The sequence below is a fragment of the Calypte anna genome, chromosome 5A (assembly GCF_003957555.1).
Source record: "Calypte anna isolate BGI_N300 chromosome 5A, bCalAnn1_v1.p, whole genome shotgun sequence".
In the NCBI taxonomy this organism is placed as follows: domain Eukaryota; kingdom Metazoa; phylum Chordata; class Aves; order Apodiformes; family Trochilidae; genus Calypte; species Calypte anna.
This window is the reverse complement of record NC_044251.1, coordinates 9,580,137-9,603,601: the sequence shown is the minus strand read 5'-3', so window position 1 is coordinate 9,603,601 and position 23,465 is coordinate 9,580,137. Positions and strand designations below refer to the sequence as shown.

Here is a 23,465-nt window from a genome sequence, read left to right as displayed (position 1 = left end):
AAAACATGACTTTGGAACAAAGTAAGGATCAGAAAAATCTCAGCTATGAACTAAGGAGCAAGCAGTCTGCCCTGGAGTGCCATGCATGGGTTTAGCATGGGGGACACAGAGCAGGCTGATCCTTGCACAGCATCTATCTGTGGATATCATCTCCCTATCTGTGATATCCCTATCTGATGATATCTGTGGATATCATCACCACTATCACGGTGGGTGCCACGTCACAAATCCTCATGAGCACGTGCCCCTCTGATAGGCATCAGGGGATTGTTCAGCATCCTCTTACCACAATATTGCCCTGCTGCATGGGGAAGGTGCTAGGGCTATCCACAGGACCCCTGTGGAGCAGCCCTCTTTACAGAGGCCAAATGGAATTGGAGAGCAGAAGGCATGTGCCAACACTACAACAGACCACTTGTGAATGCTGTGTCCTGCCTCAAAAATATATGTGGGATTGGTGCCAAAAGAAGTTTTGCTGATCTTATAGCTGGCAAGTTTCATCCTTCTATTTTTAAAATGCCTTTTATTGTCTGCTTATTCAATCTCCAAGGCCATTTGAGAAAAATCCTCTAATTTTTGCAGCTGATGCTAAGCAGCAAGAATAGCAATGAAGTCACAGGCTATACAGTGGTGTATAGGCTGAGGTCCCAGGGGATCTGGCAATCTTATTTATTTGTAGGAAGCTGTAAAAACATACATTCAGTCATCTGTCCCTTCACTAAAGTGAGCCAGCTAGCAGACACATAGATATTAACTAATTTAAAACACATGAGAGGGACTTGTACAGGAGAAAGAGCAATTTCACTCAAAAAAAAATGTGTAAAAAGTGCAAACAATCATTACATTTAAGAAAGTTTGTACTTCGATCTGTTTTAAACTGAAGTTTGTACTTTAATGGAGTGCTTTCTGATATCCAGAGAAAACTTGATAGACATAGGACCAAGCAGTATGTCAAACAGACATTGCTTGAGCCCTACTATGATGTGCCTAGTGACTGCAGGGAACTGGTGGTGCCAGATCTCAGTCATCTCAGGACAGGAGCTCCCTGCACACTCTTAACTCTCTCTCCCAGTATCCCACTGCAGCAGCAGCCAGCTGTGATGGAGGGACCCCATTTTTTGTAGGCATATTTACATGTATCCCACAATAGATTTCCTACAGCCACCCAAGGTTTTAAGTATGCGTATATGTACATATGTGTGTTGAACATTTGCCCAAACACAAAAGCCCTCTGAATGTCAGCAACTGCAATATCATTTGTATTATCCTAACAGCTGAAGTGTAAAGGCTTTCCCTCCCCTAGCAGTACTTGCTTCCCTATGTTTCTTGCCTGCTCCAGACTGTTCTATGGAACAGCATGCTGCCATAGCAGCAGGAAAGGCTCTGTGGCCACTGTCACCATTAATGCCATCGCCAAAGTGTTACACTCACTAGTTCTAAATGAGGTAGGACAAAAAGATCTCAGTGCTTTCAGGTCATTTCCACAAATACCTCCCCCACTGCTGCTAATGAGTTGATCTGTGGTGATGGCAACCCCAGTGAAACACTTTGAGGTAAAAGAAGAGTGGCACATTAAACTGTTTACATGAGGCCAAGGCAGCTGTCCCTACACCTTCATTAGTGGGGTAGAAAAAGCCACTTTTGGCTTCCCCACACTGCTAAAGGCAATGATGCACTCAGGATGCTCACACAGGCTCCAGACAGGTCAGGATGCCCACAAGGCATGGAGCATCACTGAGAAGCTGCAACACCCTGGGGCTGGAAGCTGCACACCTGTATTCTCAGAGAACCTGTCTGAGCTGTTCAGCTTCAGTGCAGCATCATCCTGACACATGAAACTGCTTTGCACTTGAGAGACTGTGGGGAGAGCAAGCCCAGAGCATTCTGCTCAATACCACACTGCTGTGTGATGTACATGTGCTGTTTGATAAGCTCAAAAGGGAAATCTGGATAGCCCAAGTAACAGTAATTTCTCAGTCTTCTGTCTTTTCTGTACTTTTCAAGTCTGACTTGGACTGCTTAGGATGGAAGTGGAATTAACTCTAGCTCACGGCTCCAGGTCTCTTTGCTGAGAAGGATCATCCAGGGAAGCATTCCCACAGTGCACTACATTGGGAAGATGCCTGCCTGTTGCTGTCCTCTGGCCTCAGAGGACTGCTCCAGAATACTGTATGCCAAACACAGTGTCTTAATAAAATGGTAAAACATTAGTTAGAGATGTTCATCCCAGAAATAAATTTTACAAAATATTAAGCCAACCAGTAGTTGCATGCATTTAGTGTGAAAGACAGAAGCAGTTAGAAAACAAGCAAACTGACCAAAGCAAGTATACTTACAAATATATATATATATATATATAAATGGCATAAAGAAAAAGCAGCCATCTACACACACATGGCAGGCTGGGGACCCTGTACCTTCAAAGGCTCAGTATAAGAGAGTGAAAGAAGCACAAAGCAGCTCATGGGACTTCCCCTTCAGGACTGGTAGCAGTAATGAAAAATCTGAATGAAAAATGGAGCGATATCACAGTAAGTCACCTAACCGTGCACGAGGTAGCAACACATTATAATCTGGGCTGGGACTTGCACTCACTAATCACTTTGCCTGGGGGTTTGAATCTGTATCACTAAGCAGCTGGCTAACGTACAGCTAGGGCAGCTCCAAAAAGGAGCTGTGCCTCCCCTGTCATAGCACACTGAAGTTGCTGGCCCATTAGGATGGCTAAAAAAAAAAAATAATAAAAATTTAATCCTGTAAGCCAGTTAGACTACATGGAGTTGAAGCTTTAATTACTAAGAAGCTTCACCTCTAGTTTTTGCCCCAGCTACCTGGTTCAGGTCCTGAGGCCGTAGAAGTTTTCAGTTATGCCTGGAGACCTAGCATCCACCTGAATTGGTGATGAGAGCATGGGACCTGCTTAGCAGCTTTCCAAATCACAGAATGTATGCAGAAAGAAGAGGCAGGGATAGGCAATGGGCACAGCTGCTCCTGCATCAGGCCACAACCCTCCTCATATTGTGGTTTGCTGTTTCCTCAATCTGGAATTCTTCAGGTTAAGTAGACAGCACAGAGCAGTCTCTCAGAAGCACCTGGCAAACAGCAGGCTTTATCAGGGCTGGCATGAGTTCTGAGATTACAGTCTTCCTGAGCAAGTATGAGCTGGCCAAAGCTCACAGCCTGGTCTTAAGGGTTTCAAACTATTCACAAAGTAGGATCCTAGTGAGAAAGTCATGACTACCCAGATTATGCCAAATGGGCACGTTTACAGCAGTGCTGTGGGGCATATTCTCAGTTTCTTGGAAACAAGACTGTATCATGTAATTTATAGGGAACAGGGCAGAGAACAAAATGCTTGAACTAAAGATCTGCTCCCTGGAACCTATGCCCTCTGAAAGCCAGCATCAGCATGGTATCTTCATCATGTATGCCACCAGGAGCACTGCTTTGTACAAAAGAGATGGAGTCTTCCTGGAGGCAAGTTAACCCTCAAGCTGGCTGGGCAAGACATGGACTGTGTCTCACGTAGAAAATGCCTAGTGAGAGAAAGAAGTTGTGGCTGGGATAAGCAGGGTGATTTTACATCTGTTTATAACATGAAAAATGCTGTCCTGAACTTCACATTTTATAGTTCCAAAGCTTACAATCTGAAATTAGCAGTGATCTTGGGGAAAAGCTGCAGCCCCGTCAGGCTATGGCGTGGGAGGAAAGGATGGACCTTTTTCTTCTCTTCCAAGGATATCAGGGAAATTGTGTTTGCTCAAATATGAACTCTGATTATTTGGTTCCTCTGAGGACAACTGTCCTGATGTCTGGCAAAGAGACTTTGGAGTAAAGAGGAAGAATGACTCAAGTTATGAAAATGGGCAAAGCAGAGGAAAGATAAATAAAACATACAGGTGGTTTGGGAAACAGAGAATGACCAGGGAGAAGCAAGGAATGGAGAACCATGTGTTTGGGGATGCTCAAGGCCTGGTAGAAATGGACTTTGTGGCTGGAGCACAGAAGTGCTATGTAACCAGCTAACAGACGATTTAGCCTTGGAGAAGACCACTGACCTAGAGGGGGCTGGGTGTGGAAGGCAGGATGGCAGCTCAAGGGGGACAGGCTGTGATTTCCTGGAGTAGGCTGGTTTGATTGTGGTACTTCTGGAGGCGCATCGCCTGGCCAGGATGATGCCCACTAGTCACTGAAAGGGTACCAGCATTCATTCATCTTTTGATGCCAGCTTTACCAAATGCTTTCTCCAGCGCTGGGGTGTGAAACTGGAGGGAAGGAGCAGCTCAAATCTGTTTGAAAGGACATTTACATCACTTCTCCAGCAAGACTACAGATGGCACATCCAAGAACATCGCTGGATGCACTGGGCTTCCCTGCAAACGCCCGGGGGCAGATGGGGCTCTGGCACGTTCCTCCAGAGAGGAGCGGTTGTGGGCAGTGCAGGGAGCAGGGAGGGGGTTGTTAGCAGTAAAGTCTCACCTTCTGCGCCCCTGAGAAGGCGTGGTAGTAACATGAGACATAGGTCATTATGGCCTTCTCATCCGGCCTTAGCGTGCCTATAATATCTGTGCAGAGAAGGAAAAGAGGTTGAAAGGATAAAGTAAGAAGCAGCACATAGAATAAAACAAAACAGTCATGGGTGGCGTGAGAGAAGGGGAGAAAACTTCCCATCATGCACGGCAGGACAGGCCAAACAGATTCCATGCGGAGAGCTGGGAATTCGGATCAGAAGGTGGCTAGCAGTGTTGGCTTGTGGCTCAAAGCAGCACCCCCCCCTACCACCCCCTCCATCCAGGGGGATCCCGAGCTGAGCATCCGGGCTCTGCACCTCCACAGCTGCTGTGGGGACCCTGGCCCAAGGATACAAATAGGCTGCCTGGAGGTTTGAGTGCTCAAGGCCTTTCTCTGCTCTGAGGAGCCTGAGATCAGAGCCTCCCTACACAGTGAACTTCCTACACACAGTATCTGCTCTGCTGAAACAGGCACTGCCTGTTCCTACAGCACCAAAGTTCAGGCAGCAGGCTGGTTTTGGCAAGAGATGTGTACAAGGTTTCACCCACAAAGTGTTTCACGCTCAGTGACTCCATTACCAACAGTAGAACGGCTAAAAGACACAGCAAGGACTCAGCTGCCTGATTTCCAGCATGGTGAGTGTGAAAAGAGGGGAAAACAGAAACCAGTGAACAAAACCAGGCATTTCTGTCACAATAAGACACGCTCTTTTTGCAAAATCACAATGGATGGACTTGTTAGGTGTGCTTGGTAAGCCCCAGGTGAACTGGGACTGAATTTGTGGCACAACTCAAGAAAGTGTCAGGTTCAGACCTTAGAAGCAAAGAGTGTGGGAACCTGCAACACAGGTACAAGGTAAATCTTTGGGTATGAATTGGACCCTTCATAAAATCACTAAGTTAGTTCCATTCCTCCATCTTTGGGGAAAAAAGTAAGTTTATGTATGGGTAGAAGTGTTGTTTGCAGTGGAGGAGGCTGCAGTGTCCTGCAGAGCAGAGCATTTATGTGGTGGTCTCCACCTTTGTGAGACCAAGCATCCTAGTGCAGATTTCACAGGAATGGGGGGTGCAGGTCCTCAGCCATTTGGAAGGCAAATGGAGAAGGCAAGAGGTCCCCACTCCCTTGGATTTAAATGTGTGTGTGTGGGCCAAGGTGCCAGCATTTGCAAGTGCCACTGGAAGTACCACTGACTATAGGGAAATGGGACTCCTGGTTCCCTTGCCCCATGTATTATGTCTGGGGCACCACTTTGAACCAACAGCCAACTCTACCAAGAACATAATAATAAAGATGCCCATAGCTAGAGGAAAGAGAGAAAGAAAAAAAAAGGTTTGGACATTAGCAACGGCACCAGGTGTGCTCTGTGGAGGGAGCTTGGGATCCTGTGATACCTTCTGGGCTCCTGAGAAGGCGTGGTAGAAGCTAGAAACATAGGTCATGATGGCTTTCTCGTCAGGACGGGCAGTTCCAACAATGTCTGTCAAAAAAAACCTCACGTTAAGAGAATAATCAACTGATGGGAGGAAAGCAAAGGTGAGGGAGAACCACAACTGTCCAGGAGGCCTGCTGGAGTGTTCACTTGTCATAGCAACCCCACAGGGCTTCCCAGTATTCCCCAGAAGATGTGTCTCTCTCAGAAGCCAGGATCACTCTCTTGGTTCTCCCTCCTCATGATAAAATTGCTTCCAGGGTCTGACCAGGATAATGCAGCCATGTATCAGAGTGTCTTATGCCACAGCACTTTCCCATCCTGAGAACATTACTGTGAATGTACTCAACCCAAACTGGCAGCAGATTGACAGGGATTTTATAGACATTTTATACTGCAATTCCTCCATGCAGTTCTTCAGGAAAGATCCTTTGTTCCTTCCTTTCCACAACCCTGTCCTCCATTTCAACACAATGATAGCTTAAATTTCAAAAGGTCCTTTCATTAGTTTCAGAAGAAATTCAACACCTCCAGAGATCAGAATTAATGTTGTGGAGCAAGGCACATTAGATCCACTCCATGAGGGAGGAGAATCATCAGGAAAGAGCAATGGGGGCTCCTGCAAGGAGACCTCATCATCACTGCTAACTTTGCTGAGGTCTGATGCTAGATCCACTTATTTTGGAGATGGCTTAATTTCCTACAGAATGGCAGGAAGCACTTGAATCTGTTCCAGAAACCTCATGATTTTTTGTGACCTCAGCATGATGAATGCAGGGAAAGCAAGATCCATCTCTGGGGATAGGAAATACTATCTAAGAATATGTTACCTAAATACAGGGTTCACAGGGTTCAGCTACCCTAACCCCCACCTTTCTCCCTTGTTCCCCTCTCTCCCTTATTTAACTGCTTCTCCTGTCCAAACCAAGCCTGAAAGACAGCTTCCACCATTGAAACCAGCTGGCTTCAGGCAAACAGCCAACAACAGTGAACTATTTCAGGCTGCTGTTTGTACTCCAGAACTACAGTCGTCAAAGTCTACTGTGAAGCTGGTCCTGACAAGGATCTGAAAAGTAATCTTTGCTGTCCTACTGACGTCAGAGAAGCAGTCACAGCAGCAAAAGCACCTCTGACCAACATGAATTTCTGCCTTGTTCTACAGATCTAGGGATGTGAGGGAGATCTTCATGCCCAACACTTCTGAGTAGTAAGAAGAAGCAGTTTGTAATACTGACATCATGCCTGCAAAACAGATATTGCCAGCAATGTCAGGAAAAGCCCAGAAAAAAATTCTGGAGCAAAAGGACATCAGTCCTACACCCTACATAAACTCAGTATTAAACCTAATTCTTGAAAGAGAAGGCTTCAGTCAGCAGCAGACATTCCAGGTGTTACTCCTCTCTGCCTAGCATCTCAATCCCAGTTTAAGATCTCCACACCAAGACTGAGGGGCACGGGAGGAAGGAGGAAGCAGAACTTGTGATTCATTGTTCCATGTAACTTTTGCCCTATACATTTAGTATAAGGTGATAGAAGAGGAATTCAGGTTACTGAGTTCCTGTACAATACAAGTCCACCTAGAAGAAGTGAAAAATTTCTTTATAAAAAGCAAATTAAAAGCCATTGGGTTCTCCTTTACCTTCTGCATCCAGCATCTTGGGAATATCCAGGTACTTCTCAGCCACATCAAAAGCTGTGTTTAGATTAGTGAGAGGATCATCCTGGGAAAGAAACAGAGAGAGTATCAGCATCAACTTGTAATGTGCTACATAGAATTTCTCTCGAAACAGAGCTATTGTGCTTGGTTTTGTCTGTGCTACCCAGACAAAATCATGTGTAAATCCTCATGTAGCAGGATGAAATAATTAGCTTCCTTTTGAAAGCAGAGCCTGGGGTCTCATGATACGATAATTAACATACAATCTATGCACTTGCAACAAGAAGCTATAATACATTTTGCTTTGAACCTAGTTTAAAGTAAAATTAGCTTCACATTCTACTGATAGTAAATGACCATATCTCACATTTACATCTCATGCTTATATTAGGTTTGCAACTTCCACTTTAAAAAACTGCAGAGCAGTGTATCTGTTAGAACATCTAAGCAATACTAAAATAGTAACAACATCTACAGCGGGTGCAGTCCTCAGCTAGTGTACAGTTTTTTGAACACCAGTTGAGTGGGAGGAAGATAAATGTTTTAACAAGTCTCTACAAAACAAATATATATAAAAATACCCATTTTGTCTCCTATTGCTTTTCCTCTTAGGTGCTTCACAAGACTGGTCATTTCCTTAGTACATTTCTATTCCTCTATCTGTAAACCTTCTGCTGTGCAGCAGGATGCACTTCAGATACAGACATGAATACACAGTAATCAAATCCTAAACAAAGTTATCAAATCAGGACTCATATCACAAAGGTAACCAGCTTTTAAAGAGCCACACAAGAGAATATGAAATTGAGGTGTCACTGGAAATCAAAGACCACTGCAAAATGTTTCCAGCATAATGATAAACAGGACACCTACCAACTTATATGAGACACTCATAACAACCTGAATCCTATATTCCTGTATATCCATGATACTTAGTTATTCTGAAGATTTAATCCACTTCATGGATGACAAAAGCCATTTGCACAGTTTCTACTGTTGAGACAGGTGGCTTCTGCTGGAGGAAAGGCTGTGCATAAACTGCTAGTGTTTAGTTACCAAGTTTGCTAAGTGTCTTTTCAAAGAGAGGAAGGATGGGGTGGTACTCTCTATATTGTCATTTGTGCCACTCACACCGAGACCCACCTTAAAAACTAGGAAATAAGCAGTATAATCTTGTTCTTTCTACACTGGCATCTATATTCTGTTTCTTTTCTATCTGAGATCAAGAGTCTTTGCTTATTACACTGCCTTGGCAGATTAAGCTGTGCCTGAACTCTAATCAGCAGGCAGTTTCCTTTAAACACACCCAGCATGAAAGATGAAGCTAGGCAGGCTTGGGCAGGCAGAAAAGTTCCTTTATCATAGAACCCATAAAATAATTTGGGTTGGAAAGGACCTCTAAAGGTTACCTAGTCCAACCCCCTGAAGTAAGCAGGGACATCCTCAACTAGATGAGGTTGCTCAGAGCCTTGTCAAGTCTCACCTTGAATATCTCCAGGGATGAGAGATCTCCCTGGGGAAACCTGTTCCATTTTTCCAACACCCTCATGGTACAGAATTTTTTTCTAACAATCAATCTAAATCTATTTTTCTCTGATTTAAAACTATTGCCCCTTGTCCTATAGTGGCATTGGTCATTATGTAGCCTGCTGATTAGTCTTCATGAAACTAGGAGAATGAGCTATTCTGAAAACCAATTTCCTACATTATTTCTCTGCAATGCATACCTAATTAATGTATGCATTGGGTTGGCTTCCCATATTGGCATCATATTCTTTTAGGTGAATGCCTCCAGCAGAAAGCAATGTTTCATCTCACCAAAGTAAAAGACACACAGAGGCCATCAAAACAGACACAAGCAGTGACCTCCATGTAGTCCACTGGGACAGATCAATGTAAAGTGAAGAAATATTGCACTGTGATAAAGCCCGCAGCTGTCATGCATGGTAACAGACCCCCATCTCTGTATCAAACAGTACTTTTTTCCTATGTAATACACTTTCAATGGTCACTACATCAGATACATCTATATCCACACCTCTTCAGAGTCTAGCAGTGGTGTAGGCAGGGGATTTTTACTGTTCTCCAGCCACAAGGAACCATACTATGGCATGTAATGAGGGACGAGCTGGTGTATAATGTACCTTGTTCACTAATTGTAGACAGGGCCTTAGCTTAGTTTAGGAAGGAAAAGTAACAGCCTTTTCCCCCCCTCAAGTGCAGGAGCATCCAGAAATGTCAAGCTGCAGCTCCCTGGTTTTCCCCTAGCCCATGTGTCATTTTCTACTTCTGAAACGGCACCACTGTGTACTGGGTTTCAACCCATCCTGATCATAGCCACCATGTCATTACTAACACCCTGACAGAGTGTTTATTATTAACGTGGACCCTTCTTTAGCACAGACCCATGTGAATGAGCTGCCTGAACATCTGTCAGACTCTCCTGGAGGAAAGGGAGGAGCAAACTAACTGTAGATAGCTTTCCTATCAGTTTGCAAGTAACAACACCAGGAGCAATGTTGCCAAAGGTTAAAAAGAGATTTTAAGCTGGAAGCTGGGAGAGGTTTCCTGATGGGAAAATTTACTGGGCTTGGGTACTCCCAAAGGAAGAGCGGGAAGTCTTAACATGCAGGAAACTAAGACTCACCTAAATGAAGTTAGCAGACTTCTACTTCATATGTTCTATGATCACATATTCTCTTGGGCAGTGAAGCTAGAGGTAATGCTACTTAAGACCAAAACCAGCTCTCAGATGAGCAGAGGCTAAATCCTAGAAAGACCCTGTTGCCTGTGGCAAAAGCTCCCCCTCAAGGACAGTGAAGCTGCAATGTATCTTTTTGCAAGAAGCAGGGTTTCCCCTACAACAGGGTCTCAAGCCCTATGCAGTTCCTCCAAACTTCACCACTCTCAGTTCCATCCCCTTGTACATCAGGAAATCACCTGTTGCAGTTGGCTCCTGTGAAAAGGGATAAAGTAGCAAAGATGGTCCAGGCAGCTCCAAGCCTCACAGTGCAGCACTGCAGCACCACAGCTGCAAGTATGCTTTAGGGACCCAAAGGCAGCAGAGCAAGCAGAAGCCAAGCCACCTGTCCCCTGATTCCTTCTACAACTGAAAGAGGCAGCCCAGAAGAACACTGACCCAGATGAGGTGCTGCCTCAGTGAGTGTAGAAATAGAGACAGGACGAGGAGCAGTAACTTGCCAGGCTCTAGCTGGGCCTGCCCCAAGGAAAGCTACAGTTTTACCCTGGAGGAATTACAATGTTTTAATGGTGGCAGATAGCAAACCTGCCCTAAACAGATGCCCACATGGCACGTTCCCAGCTTTTGCTGACTAAAGACTGCCACAGCTCCCCCTCTCTCACCACAGCCCTAACTCACACAGGGAGTCTTCTCTCTTCCTCCAGCTATTTCCAAGTCCTTGCAGCACACAAGGTTGCCATGGCAATTATTGCAGTGTGACATAAAAAAATTTTTTTCTATTAACCAGCAATCAGGAAAGGAGATGGAGGGGAGAAGAATTAAGACAGAGCAACCACTTACTGTATCTGCCAGAGTTTAAGACACTGGCAAAGAAATCCTGTTTTCAGGAATATCTATAATAAATACATCCAAGGCAGCAGTACACAGACCAGGTTTCTATTTGGATTGTGGCATAGGAGGAGGTGTCAGAGCCATCAGTCAACCACTGTACTTGATAAAAGATCTTAGATGTGGCTCACAGTTGAGCTATAGTCAGGGGTAAAAGGAGGAAGGGAAACCCCATCTTCTGCATATCCTTCACATGCAGGCCATGAGCTGAATCATGAGATCTTATCTACAGTGAGCTGATTAACAGCAGACAGATCTGCAAAGAATAAAAACCACCTAACCAAGCAAGTAGCTGTGGTGTTATGGTTACTGACACCAAGCTGGGTAAACTTACACCTTTTACTCCAAGGCCTGGTATATACAAGCAACTTCAGCTAGGCAGTGCATGTGGGCAAAAAAGAATTGTGCATGCTCCACTAACATAGCTAGGTTAGGAAAAATAACTAGGAACATAAACTCAATACACAACTCTGTTGATGAAACAAGTTGATAACTTTGGGGAAAAAGACATGCAGCTGCCTTTTGCTGGCATACACTGCCAATACATGGTCTATAGCACAGACACACAGCCTCTGTGAAAGAGCAAAAACACTAAAACTGAAAAAGAATGCTGCTTAAACAGGAGGTACAATTCAGACCTCTTAGCACCTCAGACTGATGCTCACCTCTCTATCTTATACATGTGTGTATATGCAAAAAACCACACCACATTGCCAAAGGCTGCCATTAATTAATTGACAGGGCTGGAATGTGTCCCATCTGGAGGTGGACTTCTAATCTACTAACCACCATGGTGGCTGCTTCTCACCAGCTTTTCTCCTGCCTTTCTTTGTAAGGAAAGTCCTCTGCAGAGCCAGGGATGTTTCAAAACATTTCACTTGTTTGTTTGTTTTTAGGGGAACAGAAGAAGTAGACTACAAGGAGAAGAGCAAGAATCAACTGAACTGAGCCAAAAGGGGGAGAAAGAAGTGATAAAGAAGGAAGCAAGTGACAGAAATACTCCAGGCAAATACTGTGTTTAGGAAGGTGCCATATTTATACATTTTACACAAGGGATTCAAAGATCTAACATTAAAAAGGCAACTTCCCTTCAGCACACATCAACTGCCAGAGCTAATGGCTAGGCTCTGAGCTAAGTCCTTCCCAGCTATTTGCTCAAGGTTTCAGCCGTGGAAGTTCTCAAACTTGCATTTAATCTTTAGAGTAATTGAGGAAGAACAACAATAGAAATGATATAGAATGAGTCAGAAGACTGCAGGAGGGCAAAGATAAACTGATGACAGATGGGATCAAAGGCAAGTGGAGAACAAAAGATGCTGGTTCCCTTTAACGTTACTCCAAGGAGAACAAATCCCTTCCCATTTACATTGATTTTGGCTAGGAGAATCACACACCCCTTTCCCTTAAAAAGCCTGCAGCCAATATGAACAAATAATTTTCTTTCCCTCACTTCCATTCAGCTAGGGTTTGGCTTCAGGGCTTGTTGGTAAGAGAGAACACTGTAGCATTTACCCAGCTGGGTTTGACAAATGCATATTGCTTAACTGCTTTTATTTTCCCAAGATGAGACATTGAAAATGTAGCTCTAATAATTCTTCTTTTTATTGCTGCTGTTTGTGTAAACAGGTAGTCTGTCCCCACTGTTTACCCATCATGTGCTAACTCCAGACACTAAAATGATCAGATAATATAATTGACTGCTCTGCAAGACAGTAAATATCTAAAAGGTTACTGCAAAACAGATCAGGCACTGTACAATTTGTTGCCTCAAGGATGCAGCTAATTTGATTAACTCATCTACATATTACCTATTTGCACAGTGATCCAAAAGCTCAGGCCTATTAGTGATGGGCTTCTAAGTTTATTTCCCTAACTAACATCGAGCACGTACACACTTTATCACACCCAGCCCATGAGATCAGAGGGTACAACTTTTTGAGTATTAGTCCCAGTAATGACACATCAATTATGCTCTTGGTGACATTTTACTCCACATCTGCACAAATATAGTGAAAGTGGATCTCAGCAGGCTGAAGGAATGCCAGTAGGATGAAAACTCAGTTTGGTTCTCCATCACTCTGCTGGGTCAAGACACTGCTGGCAGCACAAACCACTGAACGCTTATTCTCATCATTCACTTTACAATCTTGTCGCCAAGGCACATGGGAAGCAAATTTTGGGCAGTTGGATACCATGTTAGCAGTGGCAATTTTAAAAAAATGAGTGTTATGGCAAATGCTTTTCAGGCACCTGATATCTACGTGCTAGGAGAAGCCAGCAGTGCAGTGCCAAGGCGGAAGCATGTGACGAGTGTCCAGTGAGGGCACACAGACCACTTGATGAGCACTTGAACACCAGGTAGTCGGTTTCTATCCAACTCTCCACAGAAATGTTAAACCTGATGTGATTCTTTTATCCTGTGGCATAAGCACAGAACTAGTCTCACATTTGGTGTCACCAGGTTTGCCAGCAAAAGCTGTGTCTCACAGAAAGCTGCCTGAGAGCAGGGAAAGTCAAGCAGGAACCTCATTAAGTTCACGCTTCACTAAGAAGCCTGAATGTACTGATTCACCCCTCCTTCCTTCCTTCCCCCCAGCCCTGCAACTGCCAGCTTGTGCTGAAGTTCTTCAATTATGTTCATCAAGCTAATTCTTCTCCCTCTTTACTTCCAAGGAGCCAAGCATCTGGTCTGACAAAGAAATTGAGTTGTACCTTTCGTAACTTCCCGTAGTCGATGAGCTCTGGGCGGTGTCTGTGAATTAAAGCGCAGAAGCCAAGTCCGTCCTTCCAGCTGGGAGAGAAAGAGAAGAGAGCACAATGAGCAGTGCCCAGCCAGGGAGAGACACAGTGAGAGGCATGAGGGAAGGCACCAAGGCAGAGGATGACTAATCTTGGTTTAGTTTCTAGCTAAAAGTGCTTTTCTAAGTGCTGGGAAGAAGCCATGTCTTGTACCTGGACAAGACTGCAATAAAAATTCCTTTCAATCCCTACAAAAATACACAGTGGTTAGGACTTCTCCTTTTTTCATTGCCACCTCCTTTTTGCCAGTTCTCTGTGATGAACTCTCTGTGCATGTCCTGTGGAACATGCAAGGGCAAGGGTGGAGGCCAAGGTTGAAAAACAGTGTAGATACAACCCATAAAGAAGGAACACATTGCATTATTTAGGGAAAAGGCAGATGCCTATACCCAGCTCCCCCATAGTACTGGCCAGTGTGGAGGGTTTTTAGCTCTCAAAAAAGTGCTTTACATTTATATGGCTCATCCAGGTCTCCAAGATATGCTGGAAAAAGCCCTATTATGCAGAAACTCCACCTGAATATCTGCCATTGGAAATATTAAGAAATATAAGCAACCAAACCTCTCATACCTTCCCAACTCCACCATACTATAGAAGTTTCTGGTGAAGCCCTTATTTCATGGCCCCTAGTGTGTGTTCTGAGTTCTCACAGAGCGAAAGATGTGTTGCACATATACTGCTCTCTGAGGACTTAATGCTCTGAAGAACTTTACAAAAGCAGCACTTTTTACTAGAATGAGGAATTGGGATGCTGGTACTTAGATCTTCTGGTAACTTCTCTCTTTAGTTTCCTGTGCTTAGTTTCCTCTGGACTACACTATAACTGTGTTATGTGTATTTGCATTTCCTTGGGAGGTCTGTCAGAAACATTGTTGAATATACCAAGAGACACATGAAAAGAGCACAGATTGTGAAGCTAAGTTCTCCTGTAACTCACCTGATATGGAAGTTCTGGATGTTTACATTTTTGTAAGGGGCTGTCTTCCTCTGACACCATAACAAAAGTCCTTCTTTAGCAGAAGTCTCTAGAGAAAGCAAGCAAGCACAACAATTAACTCATATTCTTAGAAAGCAAGAGTCTCTGGAGCATATGCTAGAAATACATGATCAACTCCTCTTTCATAGAGACTGCATTGAATTGTGCTTTATTTAATATCAATTGTCAGAAATTTTCTTGCTTGGAAGAATTTATTGGGACAGTTTTGTTACAATTATTTTCTTAATGAGGCTCTGTAATAAGGAGATAGCTTTTCAGGATTAGACACAGAAGAGTTTTGTAGAAATTGTAAGAGGTCCATTTTCAGTGCTAGTCCCTGAATCAACCTGCAAGAAACACAATTGATTCCAGCATCAAAGTTGGCTTTCAGGCTTAGCCATTCCTTTCAGATGCTCTAAAAGTATCCTAAAAGAAGAGGATGTGAAAAACTCTTCTCATTATACCTGAGCTAGACCAGAAATGTCACTCAGATGACAGGGCATCTTGGGAAGGGTAGTTCCTTGGGATCTTTTTTGGTGACAGAGAGCACGTTCTGTGCCCTTGAAGTGGCAAAGCGATTTAGCTATCCCCCTTGTTTGTTGCTGAACAGTGACTGGAAAGAACTGAGGTTTACCTTCAACTGAGATATCCTGAATGGCAAAACGAAGGATGATGGTCCAGATCATTCCAAGAGTCATTTTAACATTGCCATCCACGATTTCTATGGGGAAAAAAAAAATAAAAAAAGGTAGAATGAGCAAAAATAGAAGGCATCAAGTTAGGAGTACAAATTCTAGTAAAACAAGAGCATTGGGGAGTATTGCCTTTTGCAGACAGGAGAACTGGAATTCTAGCTGCAAACTGTTCTGCCCCAACTCTCCAGATGCTCTACTGGTACAGTACAGCAAAGTCTTGCTCAGTAGTACCCAGTAATCAGACTGGATCTCTTGCAGTGTCATACTGAATGTGAAACAGACACTGATCATCCAAAATACCAAGAATAAGGATCAATTTAGATCAGTGGCATTCCCCATGGGGGCCTGTAAACAATTTGTTCAGGTTTAATTTCTACCACTTGTAAGTGTTGTGAGCCAAAATGGGAAGGAAAAAGAAAAGCCTTCCTCTTTTATTCTGGTATGTCTGCTCCAGGTGATCTATATAACTGCCCCAGTGTAATTATACCAGAAGAACCAGTAAGATTTCCCAGAGCAGACATGCTCTGACAGCTGGTTCTGTTGTGAGAACATGGTATCACTAAGCAAATCAAGAAACATTAATATTTTAATTTCAAACGAGCCTAAGTACTTGTTTTTTTTCAAGCAAGCCTAAATAGATCAGACTATATAACATTTCCTTCAGTCACAGAATTGTCAAGATACAATAGAGTATTTCTCAAGGTACATGCATTCTCTGAAGAGGAGGCAAAGACTCAAGCTGACCAGTCTGAGCAAATCATAACATAAACTATAATATTAAGCAGATTGTGCTCATTGGACTCTGCAATACAAATCACCTTCGAGGTTTTAGAAAGGGTCTACTTGTGTGTGTGAGGTATGATACAGGGGGAGGTGCTAGGGGAATGCTGGCCCAGAAAGAGGCTTAGTGCCAAAAGATTTCAAAGGGTGAGCAGCTGGGTCTGAAGTGCCAAAAGTCTACAAAAACTCTGCACAGACTACATACACATTTTATAAAATTTACAGCTTTCCTTTTTTTGATAGTGAAACTAGCAAGCTGCCTTCTCCTGCTCATTCTTCGTCAGGTTCCTGCACAGCACAGGGATCTTTCACAGACACCTGACAGGTTGCAAAAGTATTTTCAGTAAGAAAAGGGTTAGGATTTAACCTACTGTTTGAAGGTAGAGTAATTCAAGATCTAACAAGGTTGCTGGAAACTATTTTTCAAGTCCTGCAGATACCACACACACTCTATCACTGCTCCCCTAAAGCTGCCCATGCTCTGGGGCAAGGAACAATTTGCAGTATAGGCAACTGCCACGTGTCTGGATCCTGCCATAAAAGTAACAGTATTTGAAATTTCCCTTTTAAGCCAATAATGAATTTTTTCCCTCTTATGAAAAATGTTGAAAACGTGAACCTCAGGGTACTTGAAACCAACAGAACAGTAGCAAGCACCAAGGTCATTGTTTCAGAAAGCATGTCCATCTGGTACAAATTCCTGGAAGCTTGTGATCTAGTGATACATATGGTGCAACTTCCAGTGTAAATTAGGATTATCTCTGCTGTGCTTTGACATACAACTGCATTATGTATTTACAGATCTAAAAAGTCAGAAAGCAAGACACATCACCTTGTTGTACTTCAATAAATTCCTGTGTCCACTCCATTCTGTATTTAAGAGTATACACAGAAATCTTGGTGGGGCATCAGTTTGTCCAGAATTAAATTGCCAATAACTTTTCATTGCAATACTAAAGAACTATAGTTGATGGCATGAAAAAAAACATGTCTGCATGTTGACAGCAGCAAGTATATTCAGTTCTACAACCTTTGCATTCTCCACACTTTTAATGAAGGGCCACAATCAGCTTAAAGGAAAATACTCAGTATTGCTTTTACCTATACTAGGGGTACTACAGCTAAAACAGAAAAGAAAGCTGTTTTCAGCTTGTATTGTTCATGTGATATATATTTGTGAACATTTTCAAAAAGCAAAAAACCCCAATGCCTGTAAAAACCACAGCAGCTGTCAGCATTCTATGGTATATTTAAGATCTGAAACTAAACTCTTCATTTTAATGGACTAGATTAAAATCCATTGGCAATACTTTAATATTAAATATTCTTTATGAACATTCATAAATCAATCAGTAAGCTGAAACAGCTAATTAATATTACTGTTCTATGAATTGTAATTGGAAATAAAGGTCAAGATACTAACATAAAACCAGATGGTGTTAAGTTGCTAATGTGGCATTAGAACTCAGCACTGTGCTCTGCTCACGTTCTCAAATTCCAGTTTTATAAAGTTAGCTGGTGGAATTAAGGCAGAAAGCATTTCTTCTCCCCCAGTCCTCCTCATTGCACTACCCATTAATAAGGAAGATGTGTTCTCCCTGCTCCCATGTTTTACTCTTCCTTAGCAGTTCATCAAAGCAAAGCTGCTCTGGAAGAAGCACAAAGTATTTCCATCACTTTATCTCTACTTTTTTTTTTTTCTTTTCATACCCACCACCTACCAAAGCAGATATTGTGAATGAAATCAGTGAGAGATCCAACCTGAGATACAGATTTAACCAATCACATCAATCTGGTATCTTCTCCCAAGTATCTACCAGTAAGACAAGAGGGCATGGACTTAAGCTCTGTTGGGGGAGGTTTAGATACTAGGAAAAAATTCTTTACAGAGAGAGTGATCAGACATTGGAACGGGCTACTCAGGGAGGTGGTGGATTCTCTGTCTCTGGACATTTTTAAAAAGAGACTGGATGTGGCACTCAGTGCCATCGTCTGGGAACCACAGTGGCTGTGGTTAAAGGGTTGGACTTGATGATCTCAGAGGTCCTTTCCAACCTGGATGATCCTGTGATGCTGTGATCATCCCCAGTAATTTTCTTCTTTTTTTTTCTCTTTTAAACAGAGTTGACAAGAGTGTTTTTATTTTTTTTAGAATTAGAAAAGTATTCTTCATGTCTAGAGCTACAAAAATCCTCTCCTGGCAACTTGGTTACAAAGTCAGCCAGCCTGATCAGAAAGGCCATATGCTCTTTGGGTCTCAGTCACTCAGTTTTCCACCCCTACATTCCCCACTGCCATCCTTCTTTTTCTTTTAGAATTCCTTCAGCTGCCACAAGTCTCTTTCTCAGAGAGTGGAATATGTCCAAGAAACAAAAGTGAAAAAACATGGTTGCAAAACAGGTTTGCATGAAGCCTTCTGCTTTGTGGTGATGATGAGGAAGAAACTCCATAAGGATTGTTAAAAAGCTGAATGTAAAACTTCAAAGCTATAACCACCACGTTTAATTAAAGATGCTGTGTTTGTTCCCTGCTGATAACAGTAAGGCTCAGTAATGGGAGATGAGTTCACTTTTAAGAAGTCAGACAGTAAGTCTTCTGCCTGACTGTGCTTTCCAAGTTCTCTCCTAGGCAGGACCTCTGCAAGTGTTGTCACTTCCTCCACCATCAGCATCTGTTGTCTGACCAGCAGCAGCAAGTACATGTTATTAATGGGAGGTTTGTTCAAGGCGGGGGTGGATCAGTTCCGGGGTAAAGCTGATGAGGTATCTGCATCTACTGGAACAAAATTTTTTGCACCAGTGAATATGCTTCCACCCAGCTCCCATTATTGTAGCAAATACCACAAACAAAACACACACAATCTACACTGTACTCTCATTCATCTGTTTGGCAGTCAATTAAGGGCTTAGCCAATGCTCAGTCTGCGGAAGCAGGACTGGCTGGCTACACGGATGAGGCTTTTAAAATGGCATCACTTTTTAAAATGCATTAACTCATTTTGAAAAATGCAAAAATGGTTAAGCTTACTGTTTTACATTGACCTGGATAGTCAGAAGCAGAATCAATGCTACAGAAACTGTTACCCCTCCCCCAGAGCCACTTTTGCGTTGCCTATGACAGCACAGGCTCTGGTTACCCCATGAAGAAGAGGAGATACAGGGGATGACCAACTGGCAGGATGGCATTATGGTCTGGGAATTAGAGACACAGAACAACAATGGTGACATAAAATAAAGGCTGCTCTGCATTTTATTTATCCTAACAAAAGCCAAATAAAAAACAGGATGAGCATCCATGATGCCCCTATCTTCAGAACATGTGTTGATAATGATGGTCCTGCCAGATTTCGGACAGATGGCTGGCACTGATGATGGGGTGGTATATCTTAGATCTGTAATTGTGAGCAGGCAGGAGACAGGGACAAATTTAACACTACGTTTCACTCCTTGCCACGGAAAGACCTTATCTTCCCCCACTCTTTCCACCATCAAATATAGACTTGCTTTGCCTGATGTTTTTCTCAGATGGGACTTCTGCAATTCTGCAAAATTTTAAGCTTTATTTCTTCTTTCACTTGCACAGGTGAGAACAAGGATCTCTTTATCCAAAATTATTGTTATCCTCAACTGAGCCACATCTGTTTAAGGGAGCAGCAACTTTCTGTGAGGATTAGCGATGCAAATAAAATAGTCCTAGGGGCACATACTTGACCTAGTCAGTCTGTTAAATCCCAGAAGCATTTGACACCAGTATGGAATCTATTACAGCAAAAGAAGGTTCCTGAGGTGTCAGATGACAGTGAGATTTAAAAGCAGATGAAAAACTATTTGGAAACTTCACCAGGCTAAAGCTTTCCTTGATCCAGATTTACACCAATCTGCACTATGCCACAACTGCTTTGATCCTATGGACTCTGGCTAAACCAGGATGTTTAAAATAATCTTGAATTTTTAATAGTCAAAGACGCTTGTAAAAAGCAGCTCTCAACCTCACTGCTTATTCTGTTTCCTTGGTTCACCCTCCATTTAACATGGACATAGAATATGTCTTTGTGCCTATGCTGTGTGCAGGAAGTTCTCCTCTTCAGCTCTAGTCCTTGCTCACTGGGACATAATTGCAGAGCTTGCCTTGTGAAAAGCAGAGAGGGATCTTTGTTTGATGAACTGTGAGACAAGTCCATGAAAACATTTTTGCTGGTTTTAACTCTGATTAAAAACAAGGTCTCACAAAGCTTAAACTGACCTGAGAGTCTCCTTGGAATTCCTTCTGGAGCTTATTTTTTAGCCACAAAACTAAATAAGGCAAGGACACTGAAGGCCAGTACCATTTGTTTAATGCATACAAAGAACCACAACTTCATACAGTACCACACTGCCCAGCAGATACCCAGAGATGGAGCAATCCACCTTGACCTGAGGAGTGCACTGTCCCAGACAATACCACAGAGCTGATGGATGGTGGTTACCTCCTCTGGGAGAAAAGCCACTTGGAAAACTTCCTAGATTGGCCCAACGTAACTGAGGCATTTACAGTTCATTTTCCTATTACAGTGTTATAACAGCCTTGTTGGCTTTTATCTTCTATTTTGCTGCTGCATGATGTCTTCTTAGAAAAGTCTGAAAATAAGCCCTTAAAATTCATGCTCTGGGAAGGTTTATAATCCCTTCCATAGATAAAGTTACTGCTGTTACTTTTTCAAAGTAAAAGCCCATTTTCATAGCTGATGTGTGATTTACTGTATACCAAGCACCTGGATGGACTGGGCAGAAGCCCATGCAGCAGGTTATGTTTGCTGGTGGCAACTGGAAAAGCCTGGGCTTGATCTGGGTGCATGGGCAGGGCCTGGAATGAGGGAGCCCATGCTGCAATCACACTTACAAGGCCAGGAACATTTGGGAGGGGAGGGGAGGATCACTGTTCAGACTCTCATGGTTTCTGGCATCAAATGGCACCTCACAGCCTATTTCTGAACAGGGTAACTGCTATGGAGCCACACTAAATAACTGGGCCCTGGAGATCTTTGGTCACACACCATTTTATTTGCAAATGATTTCTAAATGCTGTGAGGGTACAGTCACAGATGATTCAGGAGAAGTGATTAAAAAATAAAAAAAAATAAAAAAAAGATGAGTGCAGGGCAGATAGGTTTCACATACTTCTAGACTCCCAGAAGGATCTAAATGTCTTTCTAAGATCCAAATGACAGCAGGAGCTGTCTTAAGGTAGAAGACCTCTGGCTTCCAGTTTGGAAAGGGTCTCAGCTATGGAATACTATATCAGACACTGGATCAATCAATCCTCTTCGTAAGGGCACAAAATTAACTTAGATATGTATTTGTGGTACATAAAGAGTACTCTGGACCAGCAAATCCCTCAGGTTGCTCCTGTGGGAAGAACCTGAGAAAACCGAAGAAAATATTTGCACGCAAAATATCAACATCATTGAGCCATTCACCTCTTGTATTTTGCTCTTAAATACCAAACACAGCAAGGAAGTTTCTGCAATGCTCCTGGATACTTATTGCAATTGTTACAAAGTCTCCATAAACTTAATATTGAGGTAAAGGTCTCAGTACTGCAAAGAAACACCTGCAGCAGCTGAGGTATTCTGACACAGAACAAGAGGACCACAAGATGAGCACAAGTTTTGGGGATCTTCCCAAGAGCATGCCTGAAAGGCCAAAATTCCTGACAGGATGATGGCACTGCTCTGTCCATCAGGGCTAGGAACAGACTGGGCTCAGCCCTGCGGCTCCATGACCCCCCCCAAGGGAAGGAATGCTCATCCAGAACTGTATCACTGGCTCATTTCCTGGCTCTGTCATGAGTTTCCCTGGAGAAACCACATATTTCCATCTGTAACATGGAGATAGCAAACCTCTGTCATTTTCAGTGGTCACTGTAAAGACAAACCTAGAAATACCACAGAAGCTGTGTCTCTACAGCAACAGTGACAACATGAGTCCATAGGCAGGACTCACAAACAGGTTCAGAGAACAGGAAAATAAGGTTCATGAGAAAACAAACCAGATGACAAGCCGGTAAGGTTTATAAAAGAGTAAACTACCTTACTAACCTGCAAGCCCTCCTGGGTCTTGGGTAACATATCTGCAAAACACCCAACATCTTTGCTAAAAAGACAACAATCCTATATAACTCCCTGCTGCCTGCATGATCCACAAGTTCATCTTGAAGGCAACCCTGCTGCTATTTACAGCTGGATCTCCACACCAGTACACAGGATTCCAGCCAGAGCACCCAGCTTTCTGGAGTGCACAACAAAAAGCCTGGAAACCCCGAAAATTGGAATTTCTAGGGTACTTTACCTGTAATGGTGACTGCACATGGGATGCCTTACAGCAACATGGGGTCTTTTCCCAGCAGCTCAGCAACAAGCAATATAAAAGCAGCTGCTCAATGTTTTCTTTAACTTAGGAAAAAAACGGGAGGACCAGACCAATCGGCCCAAATGAGAATCAGGTTGAGCAGCTTGGTATGAAGGTGGAAAAATAAATCCAAAATAAAGGCCTAATATCTCCCCTTTGTCTTCCATCTTACTAGGACATGGTAAGGGGCAAGGGAAACATATGACATGCAGCTGCTAGGGAAAGGCAATGGCAAAACACAGCTTGGGCCCAGACAAATCAGCTCATTTCTTTACCTTCTGCTCCAATAGATACTAGTTTGACTCCTTTGCTGGCAATGAAATCCAAGGCCTTGTTCACATTGGATATTTTGTGCACTCGCATTTTACCTCTTTCAGGCTTAGCCAAACGTTCACCTAATGAGAGAGAGAGAGAGAAAAAAAAAAAGGATTAGAAAACAATTCTGAACCTTTTCTTCCCTGATGAGTGTTCCCCCATGCTGGTGGCTTCTGTTGCTCAGCCAGGCAAAGGGCAGACCTCCCTGTAACCTTTCTCAACAGTGAAAGCAGGACAGCCACAGTCAATGTTTAAGAATCTCAGAAAGAATCAGACGGAAAAGTATCTTTTTGTTGCGCCTCAGGTAATTTAATAGCAGAACTGTCA

General features: G+C 43.1%; 1 protein-coding gene across 3 annotated transcripts in view; it reads right to left on the bottom strand.

Annotated features, from left to right (window-relative positions):
* ACTN1 (actinin alpha 1) overlaps positions 1-23,465 on the bottom strand; it is an 88,060-nt gene that overhangs the window by 18,523 nt on the left and 46,072 nt on the right. For all 3 annotated transcript variants that reach the window (XM_030451729.1, XM_030451732.1, XM_030451731.1), the window contains exons 3-8: positions 23,099-23,218; positions 15,597-15,683; positions 14,924-15,011; positions 13,900-13,978; positions 7,581-7,662; positions 5,904-5,989 (exon numbers count right to left, since the gene is read on the bottom strand). In XM_030451729.1, the coding sequence (XP_030307589.1) occupies positions 5,904-5,989; positions 7,581-7,662; positions 13,900-13,978; positions 14,924-15,011; positions 15,597-15,683; positions 23,099-23,218 (542 nt within the window). The remainder of the gene's footprint in view (positions 1-5,903; positions 5,990-7,580; positions 7,663-13,899; positions 13,979-14,923; positions 15,012-15,596; positions 15,684-23,098; positions 23,219-23,465) is intronic.